At 35.2% G+C, this 17693-nt stretch overlaps 1 protein-coding gene across 6 annotated transcripts in view; it reads left to right on the top strand.

The window, feature by feature from the left end:
* Window positions 1–17693, top strand: part of TAF2 (TATA-box binding protein associated factor 2) — a 96383-nt gene that overhangs the window by 24335 nt on the left and 54355 nt on the right. For all 6 annotated transcript variants that reach the window (XM_023248218.2, XM_023248217.2, XM_023248219.2 and 3 more), the window contains 10 exons: window positions 1626–1810; window positions 3159–3272; window positions 4471–4570; window positions 6154–6239; window positions 9342–9477; window positions 10974–11128; window positions 11806–11920; window positions 12502–12611; window positions 15443–15508; window positions 16843–17095. In XM_023248218.2, the coding sequence (XP_023103986.2) occupies window positions 1626–1810; window positions 3159–3272; window positions 4471–4570; window positions 6154–6239; window positions 9342–9477; window positions 10974–11128; window positions 11806–11920; window positions 12502–12611; window positions 15443–15508; window positions 16843–17095 (1320 nt within the window). The remainder of the gene's footprint in view (window positions 1–1625; window positions 1811–3158; window positions 3273–4470; window positions 4571–6153; window positions 6240–9341; window positions 9478–10973; window positions 11129–11805; window positions 11921–12501; window positions 12612–15442; window positions 15509–16842; window positions 17096–17693) is intronic.

The following is a 17693-nucleotide window of genomic DNA, read 5'->3' as shown; positions in this document are numbered from 1 at the left end:
GCATTATCAGATTTGCTGTCATGTAGGTTTTTTTAATAGTGAATCTTTTTCTGATGAATAATATTTCGGTTTTTGTTTGTATACCAAGAGGAGTGCTCATTATGATGTAGTTTGGGCCCTTGACCATTAATCATACATAGATGTTCAGTACTCAGGTATGTTAGTGTCTATCTGTTCTAATGCTGTTAGAATAATTTTTATCATACATTAAAAACTTTCCTTGCCTCCACATTCCTACAACAGTCAGAACTCTTTAGGGGTGCTTGAGTGACTCATTCAGTTAAGTGTCCCAACTCCTGATTTAGGCTCAGGTCATGATCTCGCGGTTTGTGAGTTAAGCCCCGTGTTGGGCTCTGCACTGTCGGTGTGGAACCTGTTTGGGATTCTGTCTCTGCCCCTCCCCATGGGCATTTTTTCTCTCAATCCAAATAAATAAATACACATTATATAAAAGGGTAGCTGGCCTGGGTGGCTTAGTTAGTTAAGCAGCCGACTTGGGCTCAGGTCACAATCTCACGGTTCATGAGTTTGAGTCCTGTGTCAGGCCCTGTGCTAAAAGCTTGGAGTCCAGAGCCTGCTTCGGATTCTGTGTCTTCCTTTCTCTCTGCCCCTCCCCAGCTTGCACTCTGTCTCTGTCTCTCTCAAAAAATAAACAAATGTTAAAAAAAAATTTTTTTAAGTAAAAAAAAAAACAAAACAAAACTCTTTAGTATGACTTTCAGTATCTTCTAGAATTTGACCCTAATTTTCCTTTCTAGCTTTTTTTCTCATTACTTTCCTATTTGTTTGTTATATTCAATATAGTTCTGTAGATTTTCCTGACCATACCATATTTCTTTCTGTCTTTGACTTTGAGATGTCTACTTGACCTTTTCATTCCTATCAAACTTTTGTCCAATCCAAAAAGATTAGCTCAGATTTAATCTCCAGCATAAAACTTTGCTAAGTCATTCTAATCAGAGTGATCTCTGTCATTGTTGATACCATTTATTTGGCACAGAATCATAGCATGGGATGAGATGGTATATGATATTCAAGTGGCCATATCCAAGGTGGGATGTGACATAGTAAGGAGATCAGAATTACAATTTCCGTTGCTGGTATTTCGCATCTCTTAACTACCAGTAAGCTTCCCTATAGCTTTCAATATGTGGTTGAGATATTAGGAGTACTACTGGAACTGCTCTTTATATGTAATGAAGGTAGTATGATTAATATTAACTATTAATTATTAAAATAGTACTATGATAAGTGCGATATTCACTAGGTTAGATATTTATGAATCAAAGGTGGATTTGCAATAAGCTATGGAAGTTTAAATCTTTCTTGTTTTGTGTGGTTATGCAGAAGAAATTTTAATTTGGAACCAAAGTTGTATTTTCTTTGAATCTAAGCGTTTCACAGACTTATAATCCATCATGATTTTAGTTTTCAAGTACAATGAATATTTTGTAAACAGTAAAAGTAATTATTAATTTCATACTAGCATTTTCTCTCATTACCTTGAATTTGTTAAGATTTATATTAATGTGAAGTTTCCCTTACAATTGAGACATTTGGGAAATTTAAAATACTAAAATTAAACTTTCATTTAATGATCAATCTTCCCTGCTTTTTATTTTCAGGTTACTCATTTTTGTTTACCTCAACTTCTTCCACTGCTTAAACATACTACGTCATATCTTCATGAAGTTTTTGAGTTTTATGAAGAAATTCTTACATGTCGATACCCATACTCCTGTTTTAAGACAGTATTCATCGATGAGGCTTATGTTGAAGTGGCTGCTTATGCTTCCATGAGTATATTTAGGTTGGTATTTCTTAATATTTGAAATGCCCAAATGAGGGTAATGATGTGAAGACAGGCTACCCTGTTGACAGATCAACTTTAAGATATGTTTCAAACTTTTTTCTTTTAAATATGGTTGGCTTTATAGAAAATCGAATGGTTTTAAAATTCAAAATGTAGAAAAGCATACAAAGGAAAATTTCAAAATAACTCAAAAAACTTCTATTATTTTCATCCAGATATAGCTGATAGTAATGTTTCATAGATTTTTTTTTTTAGTCTCTTTTGCCTATGCACGTAAAAAAATCATACAAGTTATATAATGGATGGCTAATGGGGTTATTTTTCCTAGCATCATTAAAAAAATTTACTGATGTTGACAGAAATGTCTTTGCTAATTAAAAAAGAGAGAAAACTTTATTTTGTTCTTATACCCGTCTTCACTTTATCCCTTTCTTTTTTTTTTTCTTTTTTCTTTTTTTTTTTTGGAAGGTTCTAGATTTATAAATATTATATCTTAGATTCAATGATTTTACCCTTTCTGGGCCTAAATTTTCTCATCTGTAAAATGGCAGTAATAATACGGCCCCTGTATTCTCTGGAGTGTGTTAGAAAGATCTTATAGGTCAGTGTATTTGAAAGTAAACAATGGAGCACAAAAAATTAATAGGAGTGCCTGCCTGGCTCAGTCGGTAGAGCATGTGACTCTTGATCTTGACTTGTGAGTTTAAGCCCCATGTTGGGCGTAGAGCTTACTTAAAAAAAATTAATAGTTATTATTGGCAAAAGGTTTTTGGATTTAGAAGAGCCCTTCATAGGAAAATCAGTTTCTGATGAACATATCCATTTCTGGCTAATGATAATTTCCCCTTCTCCCAGAAAATGGTACTTATATTTTTTCACAGAAATGAATGGGAAACAATGCAGTCCTTGCTTTAGGCAAAAGTTAATTAAGATTATGGATTTCAGCTGAATTTTAAAAAGATGTGATAGGGGCGCCTGGGTGGCGCGGTCGGTTAAGCGTCCAACTTCAGCCAGGTCACGATCTCGCGGTCCGGGAGTTTGGGCCCCGCGTCGGGCTCTGGGCTGATGGCTCAGAGCCTGGAGCCTGTTTCCCATTCTGTGTCTCCCTCTCTCTCTGCTCCTCCCCTATTCATGCTCTGTCTCTCTCTGTCCCAAAAATAAATAAACGTTGAAAAAAATAAAAATAAAAATAAAAAAAAAATAAAAAGATGTGATAGCTTTTGGAAGCGTAATCTGTTTTTTTATGTCTAACTTGAATTTTCTTATTTTAAAAGTGTGATTATTTTATTTTGACTGAATCATGTTTCTTTCTTGGTTATAATTAGCTGTCTCTTTTAAATTCCAGCACAAATCTTTTACATAGTGCCATGATTATAGATGAGACACCTTTGACTAGAAGGTGTTTAGCCCAGTCCTTGGCCCAGCAGTTTTTTGGATGTTTCATATCCAGAATGTCTTGGTAAGTAATTTCATAGTTTAACAACTACTGAGGAAAGGAATTGGGAAAGTTTGTTTTCTTTTTCTGCATTTTCTTTTCTATATATATATATATATATATATATATATGTATATATATGTGTATATATATATATATATATATATATATATTCAGAAAAAAATAATTAGTGTAAATTTCATCCTAAGTTTTTGGCTATCAATTCAATATAGTTCTACAATTTTTAAAAGAATTTTGAAAGCAGTAATTTCTTAGGAAACTGAATGAGTACTGTAGAAAAAAGACCTTGAATGTACACAAAAGTATCGTTGGAACTCTAATGTCCATGCTGAGTGTAATTGGTAATGTTAAACATCATGTATAAGGGAAAATAACAGTCCTCTACAATAGTGATAATGATGTAGGGATTTTCCTGTTAGTGTTTAACTTTGTACTAATACACTTGAAAGGAGTAAGAGATAAGAACACTTTATTTTCTTTTTGATTAACTTGAGGTGAATTTGGAGAAATACATGAAACTCCCGTAAGATGATAATTAATTTTTGTGATTGTTCTCTGCTATACGTAGTGCACGAATATACTTGTTGGCAGGGAAAGGGCAGAGGGTAAGACCTCTTGATTTGTAATTTTTCTAAAATTACATAGTCTCAATGAATAACACTGCCTGGAACATGGTAGGCAAAATGATTGAATGAATGAATGGATGAATGAATGAATGGATATGAATGAAAGATGAATGGATGGTGTTAATTGCCTTTCCTATTGAGAAACCAAGGAATAAATTAAGTAATTAAACTTTAGATCTTGGAATCCCACTGATAATTATGCATAGGGTTTGCAAATGTGGACTTTAAGAGTTGAGCAGTACAGTCCCAGCTTTGGGCAATTACTTCTTTGGAGGCAGAAGTATTGGCCAAGGGGGAAGCAGAGCACAGGCATGGGTACATTACTTGAAATAAGACTGTAAAGCAGTCACCTAATTAAAGATGAAGTCAGATGTGAGTAAAGTGTAATGAATGGATAAGTAGAATTCGGTGGGAGGAAGTGGTTAAACCAAATATCTTGTTATTAAATTTTTCTTTTCATTTTTATTTTAATTTTTTTAAAAGGCATAAAAATACACACTATAACTTGTTCTGTTATTTGGCCTTATCTGAAAAATATTTATTACTAAAAGAATATATTTTGACTTTTTGCTTAGGTCTGATGAATGGGTACTGAAGGGAATTTCTGGCTATATTTATGGACTTTGGATGAAAAAAACTTTTGGTGTTAATGAATACCGCCACTGGATTAAAGAGGTAAAAAAATGCCCGATCCATTACCCATTTAGAAGTCAACAAGACATGTTAATGTTCTCCTGATTTACAAGTCACTTGTCCTTTACTTTTAATAATTGTAAAGTACTGTCATTGGAAAGTGCCTGATTTTTCCCAGCAAAATGAAAATTACTGTACTAAGAAAGACTAGTGGTCTATTTTATCTAGTTCCAGTGTTAGTGTTGACTTCTAAAGAATTTTTTGCTAAACAGGAGAGTATTTAAACTCCTTTACATCAGATTAGTCATTAGATACATCCAAGCTCCTCATAGTAGCCATTTGTAATATAACCCTATGCTTCCTAAATTTATTTAGAGTTAGAGCGCAGATTCTGAGATTGCTTTTCGGTCTGCCTCATACGTTATAAGCTTTGTGACTTTGGTTACTCTAAGTCTCATCCTTATAAGGGGGGTAGATGGGGATTGTGAGATACCATACATGTAATGTACATGGTGTCTTGTACATAGTAAGTGCTTATTATATGCTGGCTGGTCTTTCAGTGCATTTATATTCTCTGTCATTGACACATCTTTTTTCTATTATTTAAAGATTTGGCCAAAAAGAAAAAAAATCCACTGTATTTTGCCTAGCCCATTCTGTTCATATGTATATACATTTTACTCATTTTGTACTTAGCTCCTTTTTTCTCAGGTGGAAAAAATTTCAGCCCTTAATACCTTTATGAAATAGACCCCTCCATCTTTCCCTTTTGTCATTTTATGTATCTCCATCATCCAAACCTAGACTCAAGTAAGCCAAAAGGTAATTGCAAAGGATTTCAAGTATCTGGAACTATAAAAGAATTCATACATCTAAACTGGAAGAGTCCATTCTTCATTTCAAAACCTATTAATGAAGAAAAAAAAATAATGTATAGCATTTACAGTGTTTCAGGAACTATTATAAACATTTTATATATTAGCTATATTAATCTTCCAAACTACCCTGTTATTACCTCCATTTTACAGATGTGGAAACTGAGGCACAGACAGGTTAAATTATTTGGCCAAAGTTACACAGCTAGTGAGTAGTAGAGCCAGGATTCATACCTGGCTTTTAACCACTTCACTATGATTTTTACCACCTCTGTAATACTGCTTATATATTATTTACCCTAGTCTTGAGTTCTAACAGTTCTGTTGTCTTTTTTTCACTTTGATCTGTGTCATATTAGAGAAGGTGGAGAAGTTTTAAAATGGTAGATACCTGACATAAATTTTATCTCCATTTCTTTTTACTTGCCTAAATCCTCACCAGAAACAAAATACAGACAATATACAAATGAACTTGGAACACAGGTCAGAGAGGTTGGGAAGAGCCATTAGGAAAAAATGCCAGGCTACCGGCTAGCCCTGAAGTCACAAAGTAGAGAAGGCATTTTGGCTCTCTTATTGAGCCAGCTGTGTAGTCTGCTTTGTTTATAAGAACATAAACTACTTTACAAATACATTTAATTTATTTTAAGAAATTTACATTTTGATTCCAGGAAATGAGAAATCACAGTTCAGTTCTAAAATTTTATATGTAAAGAATTTTTCACTGACTCCTATTTTTATCTTTTTTAGGAGCTAGACAAAATAGTGGCGTATGAATTAAAAACTGGTGGAGTTTTATTACATCCCATATTTGGTGGAGGAAAAGAGAAGGATAAGTATGTTTGTTGTTCAGAGGTGATACTATAAACCTTCTGTTATGGGTTTATAACTTGAGATGTGTATTGAGGCCCACACAGGCCAAAATAATATCATGTAATAATATCAAAGTCAAAAACACTGGTAATACTCCGATTACTCCTTTCCTTACTTGACTGTTTTTACTGATGTGGTGGCTATATGTGGATTTTAACATTAAAGAAAGACTCTTAAAGTATATAAGACTTCTCTTTTCCATGTTAATTTCCTAATGCTACTATATCACATTGCTCTCAGAAGTTTAAAAATAATGGAAACAAGTATTTTGCTTATAGACCACAGATTATTTTTTTTTTTTTTATGTCTACGTAGATAATTTTAACATCAGGACATCCTCCTTATTTATCTGAGTGGTCACCTACCTAGACACTTACGTGCTCTTTGCTTTTTCTCTGCTTTCCTTTTACTTCCCTCCCTCTTGACCTTCCTTCCCTTCTTTTTCTCCCTTTCTTTCTGTTGTGTAAAAAGTCTCTGGTAAAGAAGAGACCCACTTACAGCAAAATAATGGTACTAGCAGGCAATCTTGTTTGTTCTAGTGATTCCCTAAGGGAATGTGGATTGAATTGGATGGAATTTTTTTTTTTTTGTATTTTCACTAGCCATTAGATGAAATTTTATGTTTTCTTTAATTATGAATGTAGGCAACAGACAGTGCTGTGACGGTCAATGGTAGTAATTGTTAAAAAAAAGAAACAGTAGAAATCATAGATCTTTTCCTGTCACATTATAATTGTTAGCAGATATTTTGAAATACTCTGCACTGATTATCACCACCTCAAAATTACTATAATAGACCACTGCTAGATCTTATTTAATGCATTAATAAACTAGCATGTATATATCGGTTTATAATAATGTTTTACTATTTTTATAACTGCATTTCATTATAATTGGTTTTCTTTGTAATACTATATGTTTTATTATTTTTTTTTTTAATTTTTTTTAACGTTTATTTATTTTTGAGACAGAGAGAGACAGAGCATGAATGGGGGAGGGGCAGAGAGAGAGGGAGACACAGAATTGGAAACAGGCTCCAGGCTCTGAGCCATCAGCCCAGAGCCCGACGCGGGGCTCGAACTCACGGACCGCGAGATCGTGACCTGAGCTGAAGTCGGACGCTTAACCGACTGAGCCACCCAGGCGCCCCTATATGTTTTATTTTGTGCATGTGAAAGCAGTTTCTCGAAAGGGGCCCATAGGATTAACCAGACTGCCCAAGTATCTAAAAGCACCATAAAGGTTATGAAACCTGAAGTTGTATAACCAGTAGCCTTTTTTTTGTTGTAGATTAAGATTAAGTTCGTGGGAAAGCTTAGACATTTGGTTAGATAAAGTTGGAATTTTTATCATTATTTTTATGATCATTTACCTTTTTGGATGTGTGTTTTAATGTGTAAAATGACAGTGATAGTCCATCTTAACCAGGTTGGCTGTGAGAATTACTTGAGATAAAAGCTTCATAAATGTTAGTGTCTTTCACTTTCTTCTCCTGACTCCCTGCTATACGGCAGTTTCCCAGCACATAATTAGAGCATTACCATTGTGTATAAGTATTATTTACATGAAATGCTTTTGCTTTGGTTCTGCCCATTTACTTAGCTCTTGTATGTTTACTTTTTAAAGGCAAAAAAAAAGTCTGGAAGCAATATACCTCCCGCCCACTCATTCCTCTTCCTGGAGATAACGATGATTATAAATTTGGTATATTGCTTCCAGGCCTTTGTGTATGTGTGTGTGCCTTTATTTATATGTGACATTACAAAATGTAGTTTGATCATATACATATTATTGAGTAAATATCAAAATGACAAATATTTTAAATTTCAATATGTCATGTTTTTAAGGAATGTAATGACTACTCTGACACACTGATCGTGAGAGTGTAATTTGGATTTTGAAGGGTAATTTGTTAGTACCAATCAAATTTTTTAAATAGATAATTTTTAGATTCAATAGTTGTGCTTCTAGCTATGTTGTCATATAGAAATTCTACTTTCGAGGGTGCCTGGGTGGCTCAGTCAGTTAAGCATCTGACTTCGGTTCAGGTCATGATCTCATGGTTTGCGAGTTTGAGTCCCTCATCGGGTGAGCTTGAGCCCCACTTTGGGTGAGCATGAGCCCTGCTTCGGGTGAGCCCTCCTTCTCTCTTCCCCACCCCTCACTCACTTGTGCCCTCTGTCTCTTTGTCAAAAAAAAAACTCTACTTTCTACATTTGCCACTCAGAAATACATGCGTATGTATAAAAAGGTATTCACTACAGCATTATTTAAAATAGTGGAAAATTTTAAGCATCTTAAATGTCCGTATATGTCATAAATTTTTTTCATTAGACTGTACCTTTTATTTTTATTTCTATTTATTTTGAGAGAGAGAGAGTGAGCACACATGGGGGAGGGTGGGGACGGGCACTGTCAGTGTGGAGCTGGATGCTGGGCTCGAATCTACAAACTGAGTTCATGCCCTGAGTGAAAATCAAGATTTGGATGCTTAACTGATGAGCCACCCAGGTGCCCCTAGACTGTACCTTTCTTTTAATTTACTAATGATCTCTTTATCATTTCAGAATGTAAAATTTTTACGTAGTCTGGTCTTTGTCCTCAAGATTTTATATATTTTTAGGAAGATTTTTCCCACCCTAGAAATATGACAAGAATTTTTTTTTCTTACTCCAGTACTCTTATAATTGTTTTTGATATGTATAATCCATCTTGAATGGTTTTTTTTGTGTGTGTATGGTTTAACCTTGGGATATTAGAATTACATTGATTATAAGGATGAATTTGGGGAGTGTTGAGATATTTATACTGTCGTGTCTTCCAATCTAGAAGCGTGGCATGTGTTTTTATTCAGATTTTCCTTTACGTTTTTTCATGCAACTTCATAATTTTCTTCCAGTTAAGTTTATTTTTAGAAGTTTCCCAGTTGTGTTGCTGTCATGCTAAGGAAATTACTGAGTCATTCCCATGAGGTTTTTGATTTATTATCTTGATGTGATCATGAAATTTATTGTATATTTAATATTAAAATTTGTTTTATTAAGTAAATCTGTTTATGTTTTTAGTCCAGCATCTCATCTACACTTTTCAATAAAGCATCCACATACACTTTCCTGGGAATACTACACTATGTTTCAGTGTAAAGCTCACCTTGTGATGAGATTGATTGAAAATAGGATCAGTATGGAATTCATGCTACAAGTAAGTGTTAAAGTTAAGGATTTAACTGTAAAGAAAGATGTGTTCTATATGTGATAATCTGAATACTATTCTGTAGAATAGGAATCGGCATCTGGGGTTATAGCAAGAATTCTGTTACTAATTAGCTGTCTGCTTACTAAGTAATCTGTGCTTTTTGTTTGCATTTCCTCAGATGTAGAATGAGTATCAGTATTTTAACCACTTAGTGATGAATTATTGAGGTTATAAAATTAGAATGTGAGGATGGAGGTAAAACCTATTTATGCATAGGATTTTGTTTCCAACATTATTTAAAATATTAAGGATGAAGGGTGCCTGGGTGGCTCAGTCAGTTAAGCGTCGGACTGTTTTTTTTTTTTTTAAGTTTACTTATTTATTTTGAGACACAGCACCAGTGGGGGAGGGGCAGAGAAAGAGAGTGAGAGAGAGAATTCCAAGCAGGCTCCACACCGCCAGCACAGAGCCCAATGTGGGGCTTGAACTCCCAAAGCCCTGAGATCATGACCTGAGCTGAAACCAAGAGTTGGATGCCCAACCAACTGAGCCACCTAGGTGCCCCCAGTTAAGCATCTGACTCTTGATCTCAGTTCAGGTCTTGATCTCAGGGTTGTAAGTACAAGCCTGCATTGGGCCCCATGTTGGGCTCTGTGCTGGGCGTGGAGCTTACCAAATGGTTGGTTGGTTGGTTGGTTGGTTGGTTGGATGGATGGATGGATGGATGGATGGATGGGTGGGTGGGTGTTAGATAGATAGATACATAAATTACTAAGGTTGAAGTGCCATTTAGAATGTTTTCAAGAGAAAAAAGGAAACCTATGTCTAAAAGATAGTTTTGCTCTTAAGTTCTGCCATATATTTTAAGCAAGTTGTGGTGTAAATACTTGAGATATACTGGTTGAAGTAGTAGAAACCAAATGTGTTATGAATGTTCAGCAATTTTTCTTCCATTGATAACATTCTTAAAGGTGAGTGAAAAATAACTTTTTAGTAATTTTTTTTAAAAGGCATTTTACGTTTGCCTTAAAATTAAGTTTCTTTAATCTTTTATGTCCTTCACCTTGCCTGTAGAGTGGACAAATATTAATGAGAGGTGGTCCATAAAGAAACTTGCAGAGTTGTATAAATCTTAATGGATGTTCTCAATTTGCTAAATATAATGTTTATAGTCTTTATAAAGCTCGTGGTACAATAAATTATGGGTAGTACCTATTGTTACTATAATCCTGAAAAACAGTGTTCATTATTTGGCCAGGATGTTGTTAAAATTGAGTTATGTTAAAGAATAGTTTCATATTCTTGCTGTTTAAATCTTTGCATGCTTTTATTGCTAATAGTCTTTAACTAGAACTCACCTATGTTGTAGTAAGATATGAAATTACTCTCTTCTGTAATTGACTATAGTAAAGTCATAATAAAAGTGGGTATTGAAGTACAGAATTGAAGGCAACAGGTATTATGTTATGCAGACTTACTAACCGACGCTTTCATCATTATAGGTTTTCAATAAACTGTTAAGTTTGGCTAGTACTGCTTCATCGCAGAAGTTCCAGTCACATATGTGGAGTCAGATGTTGGTTTCCACATCTGGGTTTTTGAAATCCATCTCAAATGTCTCTGGCAAAGACATCCAGCCTTTAATAAAACAGTGGGTGTATCCTTTTCAGTAGCAGTTCAACAAGGAGGGGAAGGGAATAATACGGTTATGTGTGTCGAGGGAAGGAGGAAAAAGAGATTTGGGAGACCAAAGGAGAACTGTTTGAGCTTCTAAATTGTAGTAGAAATAACCAGAAAGAGTAAATCATTTTTGCTGAGGTGTCTGTTGATCACTGGGATACACACACACACACACACACGCTTATAAAATTTGGCATATTTTGAATTACTTTTTAGTGTGTGAGTGCAACAGTAGGCTTGATGGTGGGGGAGGTAAATAATCCACCAGACAGGCCTGAAGGATTACTTGTAAGATGTAGTGTTTGGTCACTTTTAGATGTGGTTAGAGCTTGGCACAACTTGAGTGGTATCTGGGAACTCTCAATTTTTACATTTTTTCGTATCAAAGCTCTATTATATTAATAACCCCAGTAGAGTGGTTTTGCTTCTTTCAAAACACAAATTTGTTAATGTTTCAGACATTTTGTTTAAATCTGGGGAAACATTTTTCACAAAAATTTTGAATACTTTGCCACCTGGTTTACAGTGAAGTGTGCTCTCAAGCTTTGAACTGGTAAGAATGCATTTGAAAATTACTACCTACCATTACAAGTCATTCATTGTGTTTAGTACATATTCATTTTAATATGCAAAAATTCCTTTACAATTCTTCAGAGACCAAAGTGGAGTGGTAAAATTTTATGGAAGTTTTGCATTTAATAGGAAACGAAATGTCTTGGAATTGGAAATAAAACAGGATTATACATCTCCTGGAACTCAGAAATATGTGGTAAGAGGGGCACCTGGGTGGCTCAGTTGGTTAAGCATCTGACTTTGGCTCAGGTCATGATCTCGCGGTTTGTGAGTTCGAGCCCTGTGTCGGGCTCTGTGCTGACAGCTCGGAGCCTGGAGCCTGCTTTGGATTCTGTGTCTCCTTCTCTCTCTGCCCCTCCCCCACTTGTGCTCCGTCTCTGTCTATCAAAAATAAATAAATGTATAAAAAAATTTTTTTTAAAAAGTAAGAATTTTTCCAAAATGACCTGCATTACTTTCTTCTCAGTTTCAGTATAGGACGGGCTTATGGGTGGGAAGCTGCTTAGAAGTTTCATAATGAGATTTTGTTTGCAAAGATTGAAGTTGAGAAAATACCAAGTGTTAGTGATGGGTCAGTGAAGAGATTACAGATGAAAATTTCAGGGAACACAGATTATTCCAGTTCTCCCCTCTTTTGGCACTGACTACCTTTTTGTGTCTCCAGATACACATCTTGTATAGTATTATCTTATATCTTGATAAAAATGCCTGTACATATAAGAATACATATTGGTGTTATCCGAGCATTATCTTTGAACAGTGTGTTTCTTTTTAAAGGGACCACTTAAAGTGACAGTGCAGGAATTAGATGGATCCTTCAATCATACGTTGCAAATTGAAGAAAACAGCCTTAAACATGATATACCCTGTCATTCCAAAAGCAGAAGGTAGGCATTGAATCATAACTGTAAACTGAAGTTGATAATTAAACTATAAGTCTCACAGATTAAAATGCCAAAATAGAAATCCTAATGTATACCTAAGTTTTGAAGTAGAGAACATGTTATCTGGTATCTTTTTTTCTTCCATTCAAGTTGGTTTAAACAAACATTTTTTATTTGCTCTTTGTTTTTTTGGTTTTTTTTTTTTTTTTCAACGTTTATTTATTTTTGGGACAGAGAGAGACAGAGCATGAACGGGGGAGGGGCAGAGAGAGAGGGAGACACAGAATCGGAAACAGGCTCCAGGCTCTAAGCCATCAGCCCAGAGCCTGACGCGGGGCTCGAACTCACGGACCGTGAGATCGTGACCTGGCTGAAGTCGGACGCTTAACCGACTGCGCCACCCAGGCGCCCCTTTGGTTTGTTTTTAAGTTTATTTTTAAGTTTATTTTGAGAGCGGGAGGAGCAGAGAGAGGGAGAGAAAGAGAATCCCAAGCAGGTTCCGCACTGTCAGTGCAGAGCCCAGAGCAGGGCTCAGACCCACAAGCTATGAGATCATGAACTGGGTTGAAATCAAGAGCCGGATACCCGAAATCAAGAGCTGGATGCTTAACCAACTGAGCCACCTAGGTGCCCCTTATTTGCTTTCTGTTCTTGACAACATTTTTATCCTTAGAATTAATTAATTTGAAAATTTAAGTTTAAGAATCCTTATTTTGTAGGGACAGGGGGAAGTAGTTTGGTGTTTTGGAGCCAGGAAAAATTCAAGGCAAGTTGCTTAGGTTTATTCTTTTTTCTTTTTTTAGAGAGCCAGAGAGTGTGAGCAGGAGAGAGGGGCAGAGGGAGAGAGACAGTATCTTAAGCAGGCTCCACCCTCAGCACGGAGCCCCACACAGGGCTCGATCCTACAACCCTGGATCATCATCTCAGCCTAAATCAAGAGTCGAATGCTCAACTGACTGAGCCAACCCAGGCATCCCACTTAGGTTTATTATTAGTCTCATTGGATTAATATCTGTAGTAAATATTGGGGAAATGATTACTGAGTATAAAGGAAAGAGCTGAATACATATGTCACAGAAAGCCCCTGCGTTTTCTTTACTGTGTCTTTCTCCCTTTTCTCTATATCACCATGCCCTTACAGAACATTTCATTTTGTTTTGTTTTGCTTATTTCAGTAATCTCTGTAACCAATATGGGGCTCAAACTCACAACCCCAAGATCGAGTCGCATGCTCCTCTGACTGAGCCAGCCAGGCCCCCCTTTATTTATTTATTTTAAGTAATCCTACACCCAACATGGGGCTCGAACCCACAGCCCGGAGACCCAGAGTCACATGCTTTTCCAACTGAACCAGCCAGGCGTCTCTTAGAGAACATTCTTGATGTCTTTTAAAAACGTACATTGTCAATGAAAATGTTCAACCATTCGTCTTTTATTTAATACATTTTTTCTTTACCATTCTTTTTTAACTCAGCCATTAGCATGTATTCTGAATAGTGAAAGATGGGAGCATTTTTGTGCTTTCCTGGAGGAATGTATAGTAATCTCAAAACTTTAGGAACAGAAGTCTTACACTCAAGATGACTACATTTAGGTCATCTCAGACAAATGAGGATGTCAGTGATTCTGAAATCTCCCTGGAACCATTTTTCCTCTGAAAATTCTTTCTAGGTTCAGACTGAAATTCCCTTTTCCTTTTGTCTTGTCTTGGAAATTGGGAACATCTGATTGCTACCCTTTTCATAATAACATTTCCTCAGGTTTTTTTCTCTATAGTAACAATATGTTTTTTGGGTGTTCTTTGGTATGAGGAACACAGGAAGACTGTTCTCTGTTAATTTGTCTTCACCCAAGTTTTTAGTGTATAACCAGTAGATTTTATGATTCAAGAGTAATCTGAATGGAAGCAGTTGCTTTTGTTTTGACTTACCCTAAATCTTACTCATATTAGTTAGTTTGTACATATTAATTAATACTATTAGGATGTTTTATAGTTAATCACATACTTCATTTCTTATAGGACAACACCTTGCACTTAGAGGACATATTCACAATTGTTCATGTCTCATTTCAGGCCTGGTTATTTTTTCACTTTTGTATAAAGTAAATGCTCCAACCAGAAGACATAGGGTATCAGAATGGATTAAAACAGCAACAACAACAAAAAAAACTAGGTCCATCTCTGCTTATGAGAGATTCATTGTAGACCTAAAGACACCTGCAGATTGAAATTGAGGGGATTGAGAACCATCTATCATGCTAATGGTTGTTAAAAGAAAGCCAGAGTAGCCAGACTCATATCACACAAACTAAATTTTAAAACAGATTGTAACAAGAGATGAAGAAGGGCATTATATCATAATTAAGGGATCTATCCATCAAGAAGATCTAACAATTGCAAATATTTATGCCCTCAACTTGGAAGCACCCAAATACATAAATCAAAAACAAACATAAACTCATTAATAATAATACAATAATAGTAGTAGGGGACTTTAGGGGATTTCTTTGTTGATCTGTTTTTCTGTATAAAACAGCTTACCAGTTCTTGGAAGTATATATATATATATGCTTTAACCTGACATTTAGTTACACATTTTTGCTTTTTGTTAAACTTTGATCGGGAAGACATTTCAGTCTTCATTGGCTTCATTCCCTTCAGCTTAAATACTATAGACTTTTTTGCGTGTTTAAATTCCATTACACTCACTATCCTTTCTTCCTCAAGCTATCTTACAACGTTGCTTGCAGTTTTCAATTTGAATTTCAGCTGTTCTGTATCTCCTTCCAATTTGGAAATGTGCATTTGTAAACTTACTTTTCCCTAAATGTAGGAATAAGAAGAAAAAAATTCCACTGATGAACGGAGAAGAAGTTGACATGGATCTTTCTGCGATGGAGTAAGTTACTTGAGTTTAGGGATATATTTTGTGCATTCTCATTTATCTTGTTGTGCACATCTAAAGGTATATAAATGTGTTGGAATCAGTGCTTTCAAAACTTGTGAAAGGCCATAGAAGCATTGTTTAAATAAAATCTTACATAAAATCGTCATTAACCAAAGAGTGAGAAGTAAATTTCGCCTGGCCCAGGCGAAACTAAGAGCAACTACAGGATGGTTATGGGGTGGGCGGTTTCCTTGCTCCACTGGTGCCCTCTAGAGCAGTGTTTCTCAGACTCTGATGTGCATGTCAGTCACTTAGGGATCTTCTCACAATGCAGTTTTTGATCTAGTACTTCACTAGTGGGTCCTGATAGTTGGCATTTCTAGTGAGCTGTCAGGTGATAGAGATTCTTTTTGTCTTTAGACAAGGCTTCAGGGCACTTTGAGTCTCCCTGTGATTTCAAAATACAATTTAAATATTGCTGTTCTAAATTTTATGTGGTAATGTTTATTAATTGACGGAAATATAATGTGGCTCAAACCTCATTTTGCTCATCCATATTATGCCTGTGTGTTTTGTATAAAATATCTAATTATTAAAAAAAATCTAATTATTTACTAACTTTGTTGCCAAATATTATTGCTGTTTATATATCATTTATGTGCTTTTTCCATATCAAGTGCCTTGCCTATAGTAAGCACCCACTGGTATTTGGTGAATTAAAGTAGTATTTCAGGTGCTGTTCTTTTGATGAAATTGTTAGCACAGACTAGATTTTTAAAACTGTGCTTGTTACTTTGAGAGGTACTAGAGTACTAGAGGATAAATTCATGATATGCCTTTGATCTGTGATTTCAGAACATGCTGTTTGAAAATGAAGATCATGAATCTAACATTTAAAAAAAATGTTAAAAATCAGTTAAACAAGTTAATTTGGTTAAATAAGTTCATTTCTTTGTCATAGATTGATTTCCAAGAAAAGGTGGCATTTACAGCCACAGTCTATTAGGCAGTAAAATGAAGAGATTTTTTTTCACATCACATAATCACAAGTCAGAATCCCCAAATTAGCATTTTCAGATGGAATTTCTTTGTGACAGCTATCTTCGTATCCTTGAGTATCGTTTAAGCAAGATTGATAAAGATTAGCCACTGTGAGAAAATTGAAATACATTAAACATAATGAGAATGTTGTCAGTGTGATTTAAAAAAAATGAATAGAGTAAAACTTCAGGCAGTCTTGAATGTTTCATGTATAGACGAGAATCTGTTTAACAAATGCTTTGTTTTCACTTTATAAATATATAAAATTGAAAAAAAATTAAAAAGAAAATTGTATTTTCTTTCAGTGCTGATTCCCCTTTGCTGTGGATAAGGATAGACCCAGATATGTCAGTGCTGAGGAAAGTTGAGTTTGAGCAAGCTGATTTTATGTGGCAGTATCAGCTCCGCTATGAAAGAGATGTTGTTGCACAGCAAGAGTCCATTCTGGCCTTGGAAAAATTCCCTACGCCAGCATCTCGCCTCGCTCTCACTGACATACTAGAACAAGAGCAGTGTTTCTACCGAGTGAGAATGTCAGCTTGCTTCTGCCTTGCAAAGGTGAGATGACATATGGTAGAAAGAAAACAGGATGACTACTGCATATTAAAACAACAACAACAAAAGCTGAAAATAAATTAAAATTTACCATAGTCTTTAATTTTACTTGGTAGCAATTCCCTTGAAAGCTTTTTGCCAAATATGTGTAATAAGACTGATATGAAGGAAACATGTTTTGACCTGAGCACGGATAATGCATTAAAAGTTCATAATTGCCAAACTGAAAGTAAGATTTTAAAACCAAAGAGAATTTTTTACCATTTTATTGAATTGCCAACCATATCGTTATAGCAAAGAATGTAATTGGCGAGCAATTCCTTAGTTTGATGTTTTACATTATAGTTCAGGAAGTCAGTTCATCTTAACTATCCTGTGGTGGTGACTATTTCATGGTGTGGGCTTAGTAATCAGTATTAGTGATACATAATTTAGAATGATAGGTCCTATAATTTCACATGCTAGAAAAGTTAATTTCTTAAGAAAACTAAATATTTTTCCTTAGATGCAAAAAAACTGAAGGTAGAACAAATGAAAACCAGAAAAATGCAGACAACAATTTGGCCACAAATACTGGGTTCCAGGTATTTAAAAAACATCT

This window comes from Felis catus, chromosome F2 (assembly GCF_018350175.1).
Source record: "Felis catus isolate Fca126 chromosome F2, F.catus_Fca126_mat1.0, whole genome shotgun sequence".
Lineage (NCBI taxonomy): Eukaryota > Metazoa > Chordata > Mammalia > Carnivora > Felidae > Felis > Felis catus.
This window is presented reverse-complemented; position numbering and strand designations above follow the sequence as displayed.